The following is a 20377-nucleotide window of genomic DNA, read 5'->3' as shown; positions in this document are numbered from 1 at the left end:
TGAAATATTTTCAAGGGTGTCCCAGTAAAAAAAAGCTCTGAGAACCCCTGATCCATGTTGTGCAACTTGACAGACGCTCTCAATCAACTATCCGCTTTCCATGATTGGAGTGATATTGCATGATTGTAGTCAATTGTTTTTGTATTGTAGTAATCACAGAAGATTTGCAGGATATTTTATGAACAATACATATTTTTATTTTGAAGGTAAATTTTACAAATGATTCCATATTTCACTATTAAGTTGGCATCTAATTATAGTATATTGCCTTTTATAAAGTGAAGTGCTAAGTAACTTTTTTTGTCCTTTATCGCTTCTTTTAGGATTTATAAGACCTGTCTGAGTTCCTAAAATATACTTTTCTTGCTTGAGTTACTTCTTTGCTGGAGGATGTTGGAAATATCTTCTGAAGACCTGAGTGGTGATGTAACATGAGACTGTAACCTGAATTGCCATTGTCATCCCACCAATTACAAAAATCTATAATCTTAATCTAAGAGTTAGTATCCATTTCCACATCAATTGAATTTGTGAGAGAAGGTGAGTTATAGCCTCAAGTGATATAATGAGAACCAGGAGATCTTCAATGGCCTGGAACTCAAAAGAGAGTCATACAAAAAGTGGAAACTAGCTCGAATTGAGAGGGAGGAATATTAAAAAAAAACCAAAAAAACACAAGCATGCAGAGATAAAATTAGAAAGGCCCAGGCACAAAATGAGATTGAACTACCTATGGACATGAAGAGTAAAAGAAAACCTCTTACAAATATGTTAGAAGCAAGAGGAAGACCAGGGACAGTGTAGGTAACTTACTGTGTGTTCTCTTTTTGCATACCCATCCTCACTGAGTAATGGCCAAAGTATTAAATGTTTTTTTGTTTCAGTTTTTACCAAAAAGATTAGCAGTGATCAGACACTAGCATAGTGAACATCAGCATAAATGAGGTAGCATCTGAGGCTAAAATAGGGAAAGAAGAAGTTAAGAATTCTTTAGACAAGTTACATGTCTTCAGATCGGCAGGGCCTGATTGAACACACTATAGAATATTTAAGAAACTAGCTGAAGATATATCTGAGTCATTACTGATTATCTCTGGGAACTCATGGATGACTGGAGAGATTCCAGAGGTTCTGTATTTGCCCTTTTCCAGTCCTATCTATAAAAAGGGGAATAAGGACAACCCATGGAATCGTAGACCAATCAGTTTAGCTTAACCCAGAAAGATAATGGAGCAAATAATCAAGAACATAATATGGTGGTAATCAACAGTCAACATGGATTTATAAGAACAAATCACAGCAAACCAACCTTGTGGACAGGGGAAGCTGTAGACATGATATATCTTGACTTTCGTAAGGGTTTCGATAAGAACTCACATGACCTCATAAACAAACTAAGGAAATATAGCCTAGACGAACTTAGTGCAATATGGGTGCACAATTGGTTGGCAAACTGTACTCGAAGTAGTTATCAATGGTTCACAGTCAAATTGGAAAGGTCTATTGAATGGAGTCCTGCAGGGATCTGTCCTGGGTCTGGTTCTATTCAATATCTTCCTAAGTTATTTGGATAATGGCAAAGAGAGTACACTTATAAAGTTTGCGGATGGTACCAAACTGGAAGGGGTTTCAAGCACTTTAGAGGACAGGATTAGAATTCAAAATGATCTTGAAAAACTGGAGAAGTGGGCTGAAATTCAATAAGAATTACACTTAGGAAGGAATAATCAGCTGGACAAATACAAAATGAGAAGTGACTGCAGAAAAGGATCTGGGGGTTTAGAGTGAGTCACAAACTAAATATGAGTAAAAATGTAATACTCTTGCAAAAAAAAAAAAAATGAACATTGTTCTGAGATGCATTATCAGGTGTGCAGTAAGCAAGACACGAGAAGTAATTTTTCCACTCTACTCTGTGTTGATAAGGCCTCAGCTGGAGAATTATGTCCAGTTTTGGGCACCACATTTCAGGAAATATGTGGACAAATTGGAGAAAGTAAACAAAAATGATTAAAGGACTGGAAAATATGACCTACGAGAAAAGATTACAAAACCTGAGTTTGTTTAGTCTGTTGAAGAGCAGACTGGGAGAGACATAAGTCTTCAAGTATTTAAAGGTTTTTATAAAGAGGAGGGTGATAAATTGTTCTCCTTAACCATTGAGGACAGGATAAGAAGTAATGGGTTTGAATTGCAGCAGGGGAGATTTAGGTTTGACATTAGGAAAAACTTCCTAACTGTACAGGTAGCTAAGTAGTGGAATATATTACCTGGGGAAGTTGTGGAATCTTTGTCACTGGGAGCTTTTAAGAATAAATTAGACAAAGACCTGTGAGGGATGGTCTAGATCAGTGGTTCTCAACCTGGTGGTACGCGTACCACCGGTGGTACTTACGAGAAGACTGGATGGTACGCGAGCTGTACCGCGCTGCCGAATCCGCCGCTGGAAGTGCCCTCCCACCCGCCTTTGAGAAACTTTGCCGCTGAAAATGGGTAAACGGCGGAAGGGTTTCGGTGGCGGGTATTGTTTCCCCCATGTAAGCTGCCGCAAGTGTCTCCTCGCCGCTGCGAAACTCCGCCACAAATCCCTCCCCACCACCGCCGCGAAACCCCGCCGCCGCAAGTCCCCCCCCTTTTTTTCCCCGAGTTGGGGTTAAATGCAGGAGTAACAAAATGTCGTTCCCCTTATCATATGAGCAAAAGGACAGCAGAACTGTGCTTAGCCTGCTCTGATTGAAGGGTCACTAGCATCTGAACCAAACTGGCTAAGCAAGAGGCTCAGATGCCAGAGCCCTGTGAAGGTGGATGGGGATGGGAACAGGTATTCCCGCCTGGAAGTGGTTTAACCTCTCGCTCCCACTGTTCAAAGATAGAGCTAATTAAGATTCCATTAGGAATCTTTCATTTATTAAGTGTTTGCTAGAGCTGACATCCTCCACTGTGGGACAGCGCTGCTGCCCAGATTTAGCACTGAGATTCACTGACAAAGAGCTGACAATCACTGAGAGCTGAGAATCAGAGAGCTGGGTGGAACCTAAAGAGGCCAACCCACGGAGGGCATAGTGGAGAAGCAGGTGGTAACAAAAGGTGATGGGGTGCAGCAGATTGGATAGCAAAAGGGCAGTCCATGGGGCGGCCCCTGGAGCAACGAGTGGCTGGCAGAGTGACCGGCGGGGTAGTTGGCAGAGGGGCCACAACGTGGTGGCAGGATAGTGGAGTGAGCAAGTTGCCTTCTTTCTCTCTCTCTCCTCCCCCAACCAGGGTGCGAGGTGAGCTCCGCAGCTGCACCTCTAAACTCTTAGTCTGCTCTGACTAAGGACAATATCTTTGTGTGGGGTGCTTTGAAGGAAGGGGCACATTAAGGGAACTTCTTGTTGCTGGACTTAAGAACCGGTGGCAAAAGGAAACTGCCCAGCGTACTCTCAGGTCGGTGTTTTGTTCATGGTTTTATGCGTGTGAATCCGGCTTGCAGCGTTTTCACAAGTTAATGCCAGGTTATTTTTCCCTTGTTGGGCCAGGATCAATTCACATACCCACAGTTGGGTATTCAATAACCATAGCAGTGAAACCTAGGATTCAATTTCTTCAATGCAAAGCTATTTGTTGGAAAGCAGGAATCACAGACAAACAGCAAGGCTATACAGTGCTTCTCCTTAATAAGCCTCAGTTCCCCAAGCATAAACCCTCAGTAACTATGTTGGCTTCACATAGTATCCTGATTAGCAAACAAGGCTACAGGTTCTAGGTGGAGACTGTTTCTTTTCTTCTTGTTGTCCCTTCAGGTACTTGGTCTATTTTCTGAGTCCCTCAAAGCAGGCTGTTGGCTATCCCAAGGCCCTCTGGTTCTTCTTCTTGAGTACTTGAACTGTTTAATGGTCCTTTGTGGTAGGATGTTGGCTACCCTGAGACCCTCTCATTCCAAAGTCCTCTTCAGATGTTAATTGGGGTGCCTGCAAGGCATGTGATATTCCCCAGTTCTTATACCCTTTTCCGGAAGGAGTCACATGTCCCCAAAATATGTTCTGCTAGCACTTATCTAGCATAACAGGATTATTTATAACTTGTTTTTCTAATTCATTTTGGGAGGGACAACAGGGTTTGACTGACGTGCATATTGTCAAATATTCACCGAGGCACCTGATGTCGTGCTTTTCTACAGGGTCAGGTAACCCAGGTCAGTTAGTTCCAGATTCACCATTACACATGTGTACACACTAAGCAAACTGGCCATTGGCTGACCATGATTGTTGGTCTGTCACATCAGAACAGCTACACACTCAAGGCCTGGATAAACATTCATGGCTTATGTCAGTGCCAAGTGCAAGCTCTTAGTGATTTTCCATACAATATGTTCTAGTGCTAAGAGACCTTGCTCCCAGAATCCTTTAGTACTCACACTTACCAAGCTGTACCAGACTTATGTCAACCACAGTGGTATCTAGTAAGTTAGTACCGTCCCAACACCCCTTTTATTAAAGTCTCTTTTCTATTCTGTGTCTCTGAGCTTGCGAGAGGGGAATTATTGCCTCTACAGGCGACCAAAGGATTATGTGTAATTGTCCCTAGTTACTGGGTGGGGGCTCAAGCCAATTTTCTGTTGTATTGTTGAAAAGAAACGCTGGATATTGAACCCGGCCCTTGTTGCTGCTGACTCCGACTGGCAGAAGGGTTACACATTTTCATAATGTTACAAAATCAGTGGTTTAAATTTCTTGTTAAACGTGTGGTTTTGTGGTGTGTGTTTTTGCTTTTCTTACAGAGTCCGTTTGAATCAGTTCAAAGAGCTTAAAAACTAAAAAAGGGCACCATTGAGTCCTTAATAGCTTCAGCATTTCCAAACCACTAACTGAGGTTTGTGGAAATGGGAAGCTTTGGTTCTAGTGATGGGATCTGTTTGAACTTGAAAGTAGCTGGAAATGAGGCTGAAGCTGCCCTGAATAGGGGCAAAAAGTTCTTTTTTAAAAGATGGTTCTGTTCTACCCCCAGGCTGGAGCTTCTAATTGCTGTTGCACTCTCCCCTCCTCCCCATATTCACAGCTGCTTCATTCTTATCTGGAACCACTCTACCGCAAAGAGCTTCATATCTTAGATTCTACATCGGCGGATGAAGTTGTCAGTTTCAGCAAAAAGAATAGTGATTTTAGGTAGTAAAACAGTTCCCCCACAACAACTTCTGCCTCTCCCCTGCCTTAAGAGACAATTGTATTGCCTTTTTGGGTCTATGGCTTTGAGGGGAATCAGTGTGACTAACCTATGTGGTGACCATTCAAGTGGATGGTGATTTTAGCCATTCAGATTGTTCCTTTTAAACTAGCTATTTCATATATGGGATATGTAAATAGCTTAACATCTCATTTTAAGTATGACGTATTAAATGTGTTAAATGTTTAACCCATTTACAGTTAATATAGAGATTTGGTCACAGAAGTTCAGCATGAAGCTGTTTCTGTATGCATAGAAAATTGAGCTGATTTAAGCTTGCATTAGGTAAAACATGAATAATCTAAACTGCCAAAATGCATTTTTACTTCAAATTTTTGTCTGAGTGTGTTTTTGTGCAGTTATGTCAAGGGACATATATGCAGTAGTAGAGCACAGATTTGTTCAAATATAATGACCTTTTCATGTTGGTAATCCCGTTTAGCATCTTGAATCAAGACATCATTAGATGCAATATTTAAGAAGGGGGCATGTTAATTCTACTTACGTTTGCTGAAGAGATGAATTGAAGGGTTTTTTCCCTTTAATAGTATTTTTATTTAGATAACAGATGTTAATCTCGAACCACTTTGCTCCTTTGATAATTGATATTAGAAAACATGTCTTTGATACCTAATTTGTGCAAAGAACCATAATAAATCAGAGAGAACACATCAAATACAGATAGAGCGCATGATGAGAAATACATGATATAATCTGAATCCAGAAATTCATTTAATTAATCAAACTTGTTTAAAAATATGTATGTTGTCTGATGTTTATAATATGGTTTAATGTTTAAATAAGATTTTTTTAAAGTGGTGAGTAATTTACCAATGAATACTATATTTGTTTAAATTGAGTAAATGGCAAGGAAGGTTTTGGCTAAGTATACTGTTTCATTGAACAAATATTTAAGGTGAAATTCCTTTGCTAAGATTGACAATAAGGTTGCTATTTCAAACACCAGAGAATGAGTGCAGAGGCGCCACACTTACTTTCTTATCACTAGGGGGAGTTCCTCTGTCTGGTTTAAGGCATAGTTGCCCAAATCTTCTAAAGTAACTAGTGATTTTGGAGTGTCCAACTTGAGACACTTTAAAAAGGCCTGACTTTCAGAATAAGTTAGGCAAAAATCATTAGTCACTTTTAGCAATTTGGCCCACTGCAATGAAGCATGCATTGCTTTTGCCTATTCTTTCACAAACAAAATTAAAATATTCTTAGAAATCTATTTACTCAGACTTTCTGTTCATTAATGTGAAGACTGAACTTTGGCTTCTTATCGGATTGTCTTTTATACCTTTTAATTGTACTGTGTGGTCTTTCATTTTACACATAACCAGAAAGTGGCAGGAGTTGGCAGCTGCTTTTTCCTCTAATAAAAATGTTGGTTTGCTTTAAAGAAACACTTTTTGTTATTTTACAGCATGATTGGAAGCAGTGGCCCTGATATTCTGAAGAGGGAGGCAAAGATCTATCAAAAACTTGGCTGTCACCTATAAGTGCCTAGTTGTGCTTCACAGCTGTGGTCTGATGGATTTGCTTTGTTTCAAGGCAGCTGCTGCTATATACCAGTCACACACAACAAAAGGGAGAGATCAATTTCAAACCAATATTCTAGGTGTGGTAAAGGCAAAGAATATTTGGCTATTGAGAAGGCCAGTTACCAATATTATTAAATATAAACAGAGTTGTTGACTGTACAAACTACATTTTTACATAAGCAGTAAAACAGAGGGTGGTAAGGGTGTGCTAAGTAAGATGCTTTATCACCATTATACAGATGGTGAAATAAGTGCACAGAGAAGTTGGATGACTTGTCTCAGGTCAGAAGGCAAGTCAGTTGAATAACACATAACAGAACTGAGGTTTCTTGCCAGCCCACGAAACCATATAGAACTGTAGTGAAACATAAGGAATCAAAAGGTGTTAACTAACACAACTAAGAGAAATGACCTTCAAAACTATCAAATCTTTTAGATCTGAAAAGTGCACATCAAATCCTAGATTTATTTTCTTTCTTTTTTCTTTTATTTGTGTCATTAAGCCTCTTGATGTTAGTGCACAATCCTAAAATCATGTATTACCCTATCTGTAAAATCTCCCCAGTGAAATTAGAAAGTTTCAACATTTCAATATGTCTGAACAAAATGCAGGCTTCAGAAAACTGGATACATTTTGCAAAACAGCCTGTGAAAATTTTGTTTTGATTTAAAATCAATCTTCATATAGAAATGTTTGAAATTTCTTGCATTCTAATGTGAAAACCACACTTCATATACACTTCATGAAAAGCAAAATGCCCCATAATGAAATTCCAACTTTTTGCTTTAGTAAAACTCTGGAAAATGCTTTGATGGTTTTGGCAAGTGATGGATTGTGATCATTGTTGCCGTTTTGGACACAAATTGTATATGCAGCTAGTCTGTGCTAAAGCATTCATCTAATTTTATCACTCCCGTCTTTCCTTTTCTTGCCTCTCCTGCATGTTGTTTCCATCCATTTATGTCTTGTAAACAGGAACAACCTTAACTTTGGCATTTTCTGATTTATTTATTTATCTGTTTTTAGTGCTTAACCATGCAACTTGTAATAGCCTTTTTAATATACATTTTTGCATTACATGTGAGTATGTAACTAATTTGTTTTTTGGATTGTCCATTTGGCTAGACTCGTACATCACTAGGTTCTTCTGACCTACAGTATTGTCATCTGTTACATACTTTGCAAGAACACCCTGCACAAGTTCAGGGTTTATTGGTGGAAATAATATGTGGGGTACAAAATCCAGGGTTTGGCCCTATAGGAGGCAACCTCCATTGAACCTGTGCCTCTATGTATAGAGGCCTGTATAAACATGATTTTCTTCTGGCCTGGAGCACTGTGCTCCCCTTGGAGCTCCAATAATGTCACTTCTAAATGGCCAGTAATTATTACGATTTTTTGTTTTTCAGTGACATCAGATTCTCTCCTGAGAAATAGAGCACTACCTCTAAAATACCAGTATCCTTTTGTGTGTAGTTCAAGAGGCAGAGCAGGGACTAGGAATTGGGAGACATTGGTTTTATTCTTGCCCCTGCGACGGCTTGCTATGTGACCTTGAATACATTACTTAACCTTGTTGTACATCCTGTTCCTCATATGGAAAATGGTATAATGTACACTTGACTTTTGAGGGCCTGTGATGAAAATAACTGTATAAGTCTAAAGTATAATTTAGTTATGTTTCTTGTAGCAGGAGACTGATTCTAGAATGGGAAATCAGGACTCTTGTTTGTATAGTACAAATGCTAGGCCACTTGAGCCACGTTGCTATATGTTTTCTCTTTAAAGCCCTACAAACAATGAGTAGTACTGAAACTTTAATTCATATCATTCTTAAATTAGTGCATAGAGATTTATTTTTACTTGAGGGTTGATCTGCTGACTTGAGTATACTGACAAACTTGATGTTTTGGATGACTCTACTTGTCAAGCTCTTTCTATACTGGAGATAGGTAAATGTCCTAAGCTTTTTATTCTACAAAGATTGATTACGAATGATCGTTGGTCTGTTATATAATCTTTGCAGGGCGAACTCTCCTGGAAAAACTGTTCAGCCAGCAGGAGAATGCACCACAGGAAGAAGCAGAGAAGCTGTGTTCCAGGATCATTGCGATGGGGCTTCTACTTCCTTTCAGCGATTGTTTCAGAGAACCATGTAACCAGAGTGCGCAGAAGAGCATGCCCACATTTGATGTAAGTTACAGAATTTCTATTGGAGATGTTTATTATCATGGTTTATGATACATAAATCAGTCTAGGATTTTTTTCCCCCTGTGATCAAATGACTAAAATTGTCATATTAAATGTGGGCAACTATATTTTGTGCTTGGGTTCATGCATTTCATGACTGGATATACAAAATATAATAGAAACAATTATTTTCCCTTTCCTGTAACATGGTCTCCCTTAACGTTTGAGAGCATAATGGTAGCATCTGCCACACTGCTGTTCTGTAGCTATTGTTTTCACCAATTTATACAAACCTTCTCTTTTTAGTAGGATGCTATGTATGGCCTTCTGCATTTTAGTCATGAGATCATACCTGGTCTCCTGCAAGTCTGGTGGCAGCTTCACTGGAAAATCAACGGTGTACCATTCTGTCAGTGCCAGATTAAGTAATTTTGGGGACCACAGGCACAATGGCAATTGGGGGTATCCCCTGACTCTGGGGGTAGAGGGGTTGGGTTGTACCCTCTGAGTCAGAAGCCTTGAGGTTTGTGTGTTGGAAAATAAGCCCACCCTGCCTTCACCCTGTAGAGGAACCTGTCCCTCAGAGCTGGCCCAGCTCCTTGCTCTGCTGTTGCCACAGTATTCAGGCAGGGCTCTTCCTGGCCCTGAGTTATTTTTGTGTTTCTGCCACCCTCCCTGTAAACACCCCCACTCCCCAGTTATGGAGCTGTGCAAGTGTATTAAGTGCAGAATTTGATAATCCGGGCCTGCATGCTGTCATGAAACTCCACAGAACTCCGGTGGGATATCTACACTGCTTTTTTGTTTGTTTGTTTTTTTTTACAGTGGGAATGCTAGTGTAGATCAACTGCTGGCATTTTAATGACTGTCATTTATGTTTATGGTCTGTCTGCAGGAAGTTGGCTCTAGTGCTATCATTGGTGGAGCTGCATCATGATTTCCAATGGTGTGAAATGTTGCGGGGGGAGTCTAGTGTAGACAAGAGAGATGCCTTTCCTTCCCCAGAATAACACACTCAGGCACTAGTAGCCCATTTTAATTATTACGTTGTCTTATTCTTACAATGGTCATATGATCTTTATCTTTAGTCTGGCATTATCTGTTTCTTTACTTTGCTCAAGATAGCTAACATATTTCTCTGCACTTTACATGTTCAAAATGTTGTTTACATATGAACTAACCTTCACAATACCTTTGTGGGATAGTATTGCCATTTTATATTTGAGGAAACTGAGGCACAGAGAAGCTATGTGATGTACCAAAGGACCCATTGAGTTAGTGGCATAGCTGAGACGAAACTCCAGGCCTCCTGACTTTCAGACAATAATGCCTCCCTAAAAAGTATCCAATGTTTTAGCATAACAATTGGTAAAATACAGAGACTAAAATGATCATAATTAGAATTCATCTGAATAAACAATTAAAAAAAAATCCTAATGATATATCCCAGGTAATTCAGTTTGGGTGGAGTATAACTCCAGGGTTCATCTGACAATTGGCAATCTCTATATGAAGAAGTTTTGTTACCTGATTTTTGGACTGAATTAAAGATGTCGTCAAATGGGCACTTGAAACTATTTCAGGCAATTGTAAAACACTGTGGAGGTTTTTAAAAATTCAAAGTGAAAATACAAGTATTGCCCAAGGTTACTGAAAAAGCTTCAGGAAAAAATTATCTGTGGTTTTTCATTTTGTTTAGTGTCACAGTTTCAGGGTTAACTGCACCTTTGAATCCCCCCGATGGTCTTCCTCAAGGGCATCCACTAAAAGATTCAGGCTCCTGGCCATTACCTTTCTGGCAGAAACCTGTGTCACTTCACTCTGGAGCAGGGATTTAGCTTGCAGTCACTCTGCATATCTCTGTGATTTCCTCAGCAGGTCTGATCAGGGTCCAGCACCTGTGGTTATTCTTTTTCCAGTGTACACCAGTTACCAACCAGTCTTCGCAAAGCAAAATATATTTATTCTTAAGGTAAAAGAGAAAACACATATATATAAAAAAAGTTCCTACATGCTTATTAAATGCTTCTCAGAGGTCCCCCCTCCAACTCCAGTATAGGGCACTGGTTGGTGTTAGTCTTTCCAAACCTTCAGGAAGGGTTGGGGTCCCCCTAGGATCCAAGGTCCTGTGTCTCTGTTGAATTTAAAGGAAGACCTTGTAGTCAGTGTAAACTCAGCTTTTTTATGGCAAAAGCCCTTTGTTTGTCTGGTGGTCTCTGGAAAACCGAATCTGAACCATTATATGCAAACTTCCCCAGGGGATGGTACCACTTGGGAGGTATTTACAACCTGAGTGATTCGCCTTAGTCATTCCCAACTGTTTTTTGTTCCTGGAGTAGCTGTGGTAACCCTCTCTCCTGGAGCTGCAAAAATCCCTGGCCCATCGTGGTTCATAAACCTAATGCAATGCGGTCCCCGAAGTTATTGCATGTGGTCGCAATACCTGTCACGTGTTTGGTTTAAACATTTTGGCAGCATTTTGTATATGATCAGTTTGGCTATTTCTGCCACATAGATAATCAGTTTTCCCCTTTTTGTTTTGGGATTTTGGATAGGTGTAAGAGAAGCATTTTTTTAAAAATTGGAAAATGGAACTGTAAAACTAAGTAGTCTGGTGGGGAGCACCAGGGCAAATGTAGAAGCTGAAACTACTTTTCTGTTTCTTTTTTCTTTTAATTGACTAATTGTCGATTTGACTATGTCCCTTTGACATTCATTTTTGTTTAAATGTTCTGTTTTATTAACTCTGTGTGTGACATTATGATCTGTAGCCTTGTTGCACTGGTAGATTGCTACAATTCACCTCGAGTGACAGGGAACAGTAATAAATTGTACCATATAATTTTTTGACAGTTCACAGCTTCAATCTTTCTTACCTTAACATTTGTGCAGTGAATGTCTTCCGATTTCCTGATGATGTTCTTTTCCACATGCATTTAAGAAAAATACAGCAGTTAAGCGCCCCACATGAAAATACTATATCTGATGGCTGCTTGTTTTATTTCGTTCAAATTGGGCCAAGAAATATGAAAAACACCATTGCTTATCTAAGCAAGATGATTATTCGGAAAGTCCTTCATCGATCATGTTGATTAGAGGACAGAATAGCTTAAGAAGTGGGATCTGTGGCCAGCTATCCAATATTATGAGCATTTGCTTCAGCCGCATCCTTTTAAGATTTTATTGGCCTACCAACATGGACAGTTTTATTCTGAAACTGGTCATGAGACAATAAATATCCCAATACCATGGTGATGGGCTCAGTATAAGAATCTGAATAGAATAGAGTAGATTATTCTTATGGTGCAATAAAGGCAAAATGTTCTGTTTCTGCCTCATCAATCAATTTTTTTTTGTCAGTCTGTTCTCCTATAGTAGGTCCAATTCCTATTTGGTCATGCAGGAAAATCTAATAAACAGGAAACTGTCTAGAAGCTGTAGTATAAGTTGTTCTCCCTCAGGAAGGACAAGTTCTTCAGAATCCAGACATTTCTAGATGTTTTAATTTCATACATATGTTCCATAAAATATCAGTCATAAAAATTATAACCTGCAGCACTTGTGTAAAATTAAAATAAATATACATCACACTCACATTTGACATGCAGCTGTGAGGATCTACGGGTTTTGAACCCGGGTCCACGGGCAACCTTCACATCCCTGCTGCCATCTGGTGGCTTGTTAGTAACTAGGGGGCTGAGTGGCTAATGTAAACCCAACCCCACCAGACATGGTGCCTGCAGGGGTCCTGATTGGAGGAGTGCCAAGCCTCACTGACTGGTATGGCTGCGCTATTTGAGCAAGAAGGAGGCACGAGAAGTTGTCTGTGCACCAGGATGAATTCCTGGCTGGCTGCTATATCAGATCCTGCCTTCTCACTTGACTCATGAGCTCTGCTTCCCTGCCTCACTCCTGGTCCCTGCCCCTAGTCTCTCACCTGAGTCCAGCCCTGACCCTCAGCTCAGGTTATTGACTCCTGACTCTGACTTTTGCTCTGACCACTAGATCTGACTGCCCAAGTCCTGCTCATCACAGCAGCCCTTGTACAACTCTCCAATTCACCAAAAGAGTCATTGATTTGACCTGGTCTTCATCAAGCACTGCTCTCTCTGATCTGTCTGTTGCCAACTTCCCCTCTCCAACCATCACCTAGTCTCTTTCAACGGCCCCCATCAACCCCCTGCTCCATGCCCTATCACTTGGCATTTCCATGATCTCAGTCCATCAGGGTTGACGACTTCTCATCTACTCGGCCCTTTCTTCCTTTGATATGGTTGTTCATTTTCTCCGCTTCTTGCTTTCTTCCACCCTTAAGTCTCTGGCACCTTTCTCCCATCACAAGATCTTCGCTGCCTAACCCCAGCCCTGGTTAGCCCCTAACATCCACTTCCAGGCTGACTTCCTAAGTTACAAATCCATTCTCTCCTCTTTCAGTTCTGCCGTCTTCCTAGCCAAACAACTGCACTCCAATTTAATGGACTCTCATGCCTACGATCCCAGCTGCCTTTTCACAACCATCATTCACTGTTTAAACCCTCCTCTTCTCCTGACTCCTCTTCTCTCTCTGCACAGGATCTCAATCTCTTTCAAGAGAAAAAATGACAAAATAGAATATGACCTTCCCCCCTCCTCTCAGCTCAGCTCACCTTCTCTTTGTCCTTCTCTTCCTATCATTTGCTCCTTCTCCCCTGTCACGGATATAGAAGTTTCTTGTCTGCTGTCATGCTCTAACCCCTCACTTGCCCCAGTGACCCCCTCACATCTCGTGATCTCCCTTGCACTCACTCTCATCCTCTAGCTTACTCTTCTGTTTAACCTTTCACTCTCCTTTGGCCATTTCCCCTCACAATACAAACACACTTTAGTCTTAAAACCTAAAACAAAAACACACGCCTCCCCCGTCCAAACCCACCCTTAACACCACCTGTCTCCAGCTGCTGTGCCTTCTCACTTTAATCTCTCAACTCATTGAACGCACTGTTGACAATTACTGTCTGGCATTCCTCTCCTCCAGTTCCACCCAGCCACTGAGACTGCTTTTGCCAATGTCTCTAATGAACACTTCTTAGTCAAATCTCAGAACCATTATTGCATCCTCATATTCATCCTCCTTGACCTGTCAGCCACCTTTGACACTGTTGACCATGCTTTTCTTGAACTCAGGTCTTCCTTGGTTTTTGTGATTCTCCCCTCTCCTAGTTCTCCTCCTACTTCTCTAACTGCCTCTTCAGCATATCCTTCAGAGAATCCACCTCATTCCCTCTCTAGCTTTCAAGGGGATGGTGGTGGGGGTGGGGCAAGTTTCTCAGGTCTCTGTCCTTTGTCCCTCTTCTCTTCTTCCTCTACACCTCATCCACAAACACAAATTCAACTACCACTTCTATGTGGGTGATTCATAGATTTTTCTCTCTACTCCAGGCCTGTCTCATTCTGTCCAAAATAAAATATTGGTCTGTCTTTCTGATATCTCCTTGCTGATGTCTAGCTGTCAGCTCAAACTCAATAGGGTTAAAACAGAGCTCCTAATCTTCCGTCCCTCAAGCCCTTCCTTCTCATTACCTCATTAGAATGGATTTTTAAAAGCCCTCATCGTTGGCTTTAACCCATTGATTTCAAGGGGAATAGAAGTAGATTAATGTTAAGGATTTTTGAAACACTTTTCTTTAGTGCTTAAAAAAGTAGACCCCTATAGTAATGTCTCCTCTACCTTTATGTCCAAAGCTAGGAAACCAGTCAATCCCCATATGCTTTCTTCCATTCATCTCTAAATTCATCAAATATGCCACCTAAAACTGTTGCCTCAAGTTCTTCTCATCAACTCCATCCTGTATCTCCTCTAGTTTGGCTTCTGCCTTTCTATTATGCTGAAATCAAGTGACTCTTTCTTGCTCAAAATGCAATTCTGTATTCCTCCCTAGCTCTCCCTAGTCACATACGTTTTACAGTCTTATCATCACTTGGTTTTTGTGACTTTCCTAGATTAGTTCTTTTCCTGCCTCTCTGATTTCTTCTTCAGCATGTCTTTTCCTCGGTCATCATTGTTCTTTCTCCCATAGGGCTTCTTTGTTCTCTTTGTGGGTGATCACATTTATTCATACAGTTTCAAGTCTATCTTTACACCTCTTTGACCTCACTTCACTTCTGTATATGAGTTTTGTTTATATATTTGTAGCTGCCAGGTTGTGGTATATAATGAGCGCAACTGAAGGAATCTGTTTATGCTGTTGTCTAATGATTAAGGCCCTACTAAATTCATGGTCCATTTTGGTCAATTTCACAGCCAGGAGTTCTTTAAATTAGTCAGTTTCACAGAGTCAGATGTTCATATCTGAAATTTCACCGTGTTGTAACCATGGAGGTCGTGACCCGAAAGATGGTCATGTTGGGTAGGTCACAAGGCTGCTGTAGGGGGTTCATGGAATTGCCACCCTCTACTTCTGCCCTGCTGCTGGCAGGGGTGCTGCCTTCAGATCTGGGCAGTCATAGAGGAAGGCTGATGGCCAGGCATCCAGTTCTAAAGCCAGTACCACGGCCAGCAGAAGTGCAGAAGTCAGGGCCACAGGGTATGGGGGATGGGTTAACATATGTCTGGTTTTTCCAGCAGTCTCCTGCCCAAATGGGGGGTCTGACAGCTGGTGCTGTAGCCTCCCGCATGGACTGGGGAGCTGACAGCTGAAGCCAGTAGAGTTTCACAGAGGTGGGTTTGACCTGCCTCGGGAGCAGCCTCTGCAGAGGAAGAGGAAGTCCCACCCGCAGCTGGGACTAGCAGTTGGAACCCAGCACAGGGTAGAAGCCCCTGACTGGGCATCAGATTTTATGTGGGAGATAAGATTTCATGCTCCATGACGCATTTGTTGTGGCCATGAATTTGGTAGGGCTCTACTGTTGATTGCCAGCAGTGCCCAGAACATGGGATGAACATTTTCTTTTTTAAATATAAAGGTGTATAATCTGAAAGAAATCTCATCCTCTTTCTCGCAGATACCCCTTCCTGGATGTCTTCCAGTCAATTTAAGCTTAACATGGCTACAGCTGAACTCTTGCTACTTCCTTGGAAACCTTCTTCAGTTCCCACGTTTTCTGTCACTCCTGTCTCTTCCTTCCCTCTCATGCCTTTAACCTAGTGGGTCATCTTCAGCTCCTCTGGGTCTTGCCAATCTGTAGCAAAATCTTGCCCTTGCTTTTGCCATAACATTTTAAAGATCTATCCTTTTCTTGCTGTTCAAACACCCCAAACTTTCATCCAGGCCTCATCCCCTCCCATCTTAACGACTGCATTAGGCAGTCTCCCCTCCCCCCTCTGCATTAGGCAAGCTAATGTATGCCTAATTAATCCTTCTCCATGCTGATCAGGTGCAATTAGGGAGTGCATTGAGAGTACAGAAGAGAGAGTATCCCTGCTCTGTTTCTGTGCCTGGTGCCACAGTAGCCCCTGGATGTCAGGGGAGGCAGGGAACGTTCTGCTCTGCCCTTTTAGCCCTGTGGTGGTGCATGCTCAGTTGATCTATGGGGATCTATGGTACATACTCACTCGGGTCTGCACATAGTTGTGTGGGGGTAGAGCATACTCAGTGGAAACACAATGTTCAGAGAATTTAGCTGCCAAGCAAGCTTCTATTGAGAATATGATCTGCAATTTTCAGAGGCTTATAACGTGGCCAAAATTGGGTGGATTTTCACAAGGACGGTGTAATCCCTTTGATGCTCGGGTGATCCTCTTGTCAAATTTCAAGTCTCAGCTACGAAGGATAGAGGCTCTAGAGCTTCTCAGTGAAATTGGTGTAAGAATTTAACATGGGGAAAACAAAATATTTTTACGTAAACTTGTTATTAGAATGAGACAGTTTTAGTTGATACTCCCCCCGCTTTCCCCCAAGACAAACAAACACACACACAGAGTGAAGCAGACATCTGGCATGCAAAATTTAAACCCAAAGGTTTTAAGATGGAAAAAGTTATAAGCAATTGAAAACAGATAGCGTCAGGTACCTGTAACTACAAGTCTTGCTACCAGATCTGCCAATAATAATGAAAAGGTAAATTAACATATTAAAACAGAAGCTGCAAAATCATTCTATAGGTTTCAGTTTCCAAAACTACTGGTTCTGTCTTTGCTATGTCACTGTCTCTTAGAGATCAAGGCTATGTATAGACTGAGGCCGGCAAATTTGCCGCTGTCTGATCAATTTATCTGGATCGATTGAGTGGAGGCCCGCTCAGTCGACCCAGAAATAGGTCCTATTAATCCACCTCTGCCAGTTGGAGCAATGCTGTGTCAACGGGAGTGCATTTCTCATCAGTGCAGCAAACTGAAGACACCATGGTAAGTAGGAGTTAGGAAGTTGACAGGAGATGTGCAAGCTACTCTATGTAGCTTGCGTACAGGAGATACATAGGTAGCTTGCGCATCTCCTGTTGACCGCCACCAAATTTGGCGGCAAGTGTAGACATAGCTAAGTTAATTCGCTCTTAGAGGCCATATATTCTTAGTGGTCATGGCATAATTTTGCTGTCTTTAGTTCTCATCCTGGTTTTATATATTCTTAAAAATTGTTTTTGAAAACAATACAGCAATACACAAATTAACATACAATGTATAGCAAAAACCGATTGCAGAAGTCCATACAAACAGTATTCACTCAGTAGCCAATGACTGTGAAACTTTAAAAAGGAAACATTTAAAGGAACTCTTTGGTCCAAAGTGTTCTAATTATTTAGATAACTTTAAGAAAATAAGATTATTTTCTCTTTTATTGGCATGTAAAGTAAGTATGAGCAACACTTTATAGAGATCTGTATGTCAGTCTTTAATTACTATGGTATATTTTGTCGTTGAATAATCTTATTACTATAGTACAGCCACGTTTCTAAGCTTTTTAGCACATTACCCCATTACATTACCCTATTATAGTGGTAATCAGGCACAGCTGGCTAAGCAGTTCATGTTTGGCAGATTGATATACTGTGAAACCTGTGTAAGCAGTCACCTGTTAGCTGTGGTCCCATGTCCCAATGGCTAGTAAAATCTCAACTCCTGTGAGTTCCTCTATATTTATTAGAGTGCATCATCCACTTGTTATAAGAGCCAAAAAAATAGCAGTTTCTATGGGGCCATCAGGAGGTTCCAACCATTTTTACTTTGTTTTAATTCAGAACTGGAGATGGTCATGTGATTTTTAAAAAGATCTGGCATTTTGCTATCAATATCAGACTACTGTATTTAACTTCATCATGCTATTTGATATATTCCCTGTATTGAGAATAGGAGATAGTGTAAATGCAATGTGGTGAATTTAACTATTGTGAGTAGTAAATGTCCAGTCCTAGATGCCTGCTTGGCTAATTCATACTATACAGAATTGAGTTATGGATGTCTTGTTTTCCACAATGGGTTGCTTTCCTTCTTTCTCAGAAGCTGCTCCAAGCAGTCATCTGTTTCTTTTGACATTGTGTTTTAAGGATTTGAATTTTTTAAACAATGGCCTGAGTAATTTTGCCATTGAATTTTTGCTTTTTAAAGCTCTTCATAGGTGTTTTAAAAAGGACACTGAGTCTGGAGAGTTTCTGCAGGTAAACTGTGTATGTTAATTACAAACGATTAAGCACACTTTTTTTTTGTTTTAGGCAGTTTAGTTTCTGTCTCTACATACTGAGCTGTCAGCTCTGTTTTTCCTCAGTGGCACTTTTGGAGTATTAGCTCTGTTCACTTCTATCATAGTGCTTCCTTCAAGTACTGCTGTTAATGTGTTTTCTAAGTAGGGCTTCCTTGGTAGGACTTCAGCATATTTTATAATGGGAAGAAGTACAGAGACATTTTCTAGGGTTCACTTCTCCTGCCCCAGGCACTAGACTGCTAATTTTCATACACTGAGTTTATATGTAGATGTGTTTGAGATCTTAGGATAGGAAATGCCCCCTTTTTGTTTTTGATGTCTTGGCGTCCTATACAGTTGGCTTGTACTTCTGAGAGAAATAGCTTCCCTGATAACACAAGCATTAAGGCTCACTGAGCAATATGTTTGATTGACCACAGTAATAGAAAACTGCATGAGAACAGCATTTTTTCCTGTTGTTGTCTGCATAGCCGCAGCTGGACTGGAGTTTTATTTAAAACAAAAAAATCTGTTAGTCTGCTGAGTGGTAGCAGATGTTGGGGCTTTACAAGTCAGTCTCCTGTTGGAGAAGAAATCAATGACAATATCTCTGGGTGTTTTCTCCATGTTTGTTTTATTTATGTTTTATATACCAGTCTTTGAACAATGGTGGTCAAACAGCAAGCACGCAAACTCTTTTTATCAGGAGTCTTAGCCAAAACACCAATGCCCAGTTCTCAGGAAGCAACTCTGTCCCAAGAATTGACTTTAGTTTGTATAGAGATTAAAGCTGCTTGCAGCAACTTTCCCAAAAGAAACTGTATAACAAAGCTAACGACATTTCTTCAAGGACTGTACACTGCTTGTATGCTAAGACATAGAACCTGTAAGATTGTGCAACATTCAGAGCTATCTGGTGACTCTTGTCATAACAATATTTATCACTATTGAACAATAAAGATTTTGGCCTATAACATACAAAAGCAGTTTGTCCTTGTGATGGGGTGACCACCCCACACTGGCAGAGAAGGGGTTAACAGAGTCCTGGGGAGGCTACATGGAAAGCAGCCAATAGGAGGGGCGTTGATTAGAAGGGGCATTGCTGGCACATGATGGCATATATTACATAAGTAGATGCCATACTTCTACAAAAATACTTCAAAAGCAGACTTCAGCGAGCTAGAAACTGCAGAGCTGGAACTCATATGCAAACTTGGCACAATCAGACTGGGTCTGAATAGGGACATGGAATGGTTATCTCATTACAAGAAGTAATTGTCACTGTTCACATTCTCACCTTCTAATCAACGGTTGTGAATAGGCCTCATCTACTCTAACTGAATGGACTTTGTTAACACTAGCCATTGTTGTTTCCTACTCTTGGATGTGTGTATATATACCTCCTATCTGTGATTTCCATTTCATGCATCTGACGAAGTGAGTTGCAGCCCACAAAAGCTTATGCCCGCAGGAATTTGTTAGTCTTTAAGGTGCTATAGGACTCGTTATTTTTGCTGTATACAGACTAACATGGCTACCCCTCTGGAACAAGTCAGCTACAGAGTGTCCTGGGAGATTGAAGTGCTCTCCTACTGGTTTGTGGATGTTACCATTTTTTATGTCTGATTTGTGTCTTGAAACAAAGATGGCTCTTTTCAGCTGATTAGACCAGTCTAATGTACTCTGAATCTTATTTCTGTAACTAAAACCTTGCCTGGTCCTTTAACGGTCTATGTGTAAGGAGTACCTGAGACTAATTTCACAAGGAGCATTTTCACCCACCTTCATCCCCCATTCTTCTTGGTTCAGAGAACCTTGCACACAGTCTTAGTTTTTGCACAATGATC

General features: G+C 40.8%; 1 protein-coding gene across 4 annotated transcripts in view; it reads left to right on the top strand.

Moving 5' to 3' along the window:
• Positions 1–20377, top strand: part of FMN2 (formin 2) — a 227799-nt gene that overhangs the window by 30054 nt on the left and 177368 nt on the right. For all 4 annotated transcript variants that reach the window (XM_067535849.1, XM_067535852.1, XM_067535851.1 and 1 more), the window contains exon 3: positions 8774–8940. In XM_067535849.1, coding sequence (XP_067391950.1) covers positions 8774–8940 — 167 coding nt within the window. The remainder of the gene's footprint in view (positions 1–8773; positions 8941–20377) is intronic.

Source organism: Emydura macquarii, unplaced genomic scaffold (assembly GCF_026122565.2).
Source record: "Emydura macquarii macquarii isolate MOO-44397 ecotype Brisbane River unplaced genomic scaffold, CSIRO-AGI_Emac_v2 contig_3517, whole genome shotgun sequence".
Lineage (NCBI taxonomy): Eukaryota > Metazoa > Chordata > Testudines > Chelidae > Emydura > Emydura macquarii.
The sequence above is the reverse complement of the archived record's forward strand: the minus strand, read 5'-3'. Positions and strand labels throughout refer to the sequence as shown.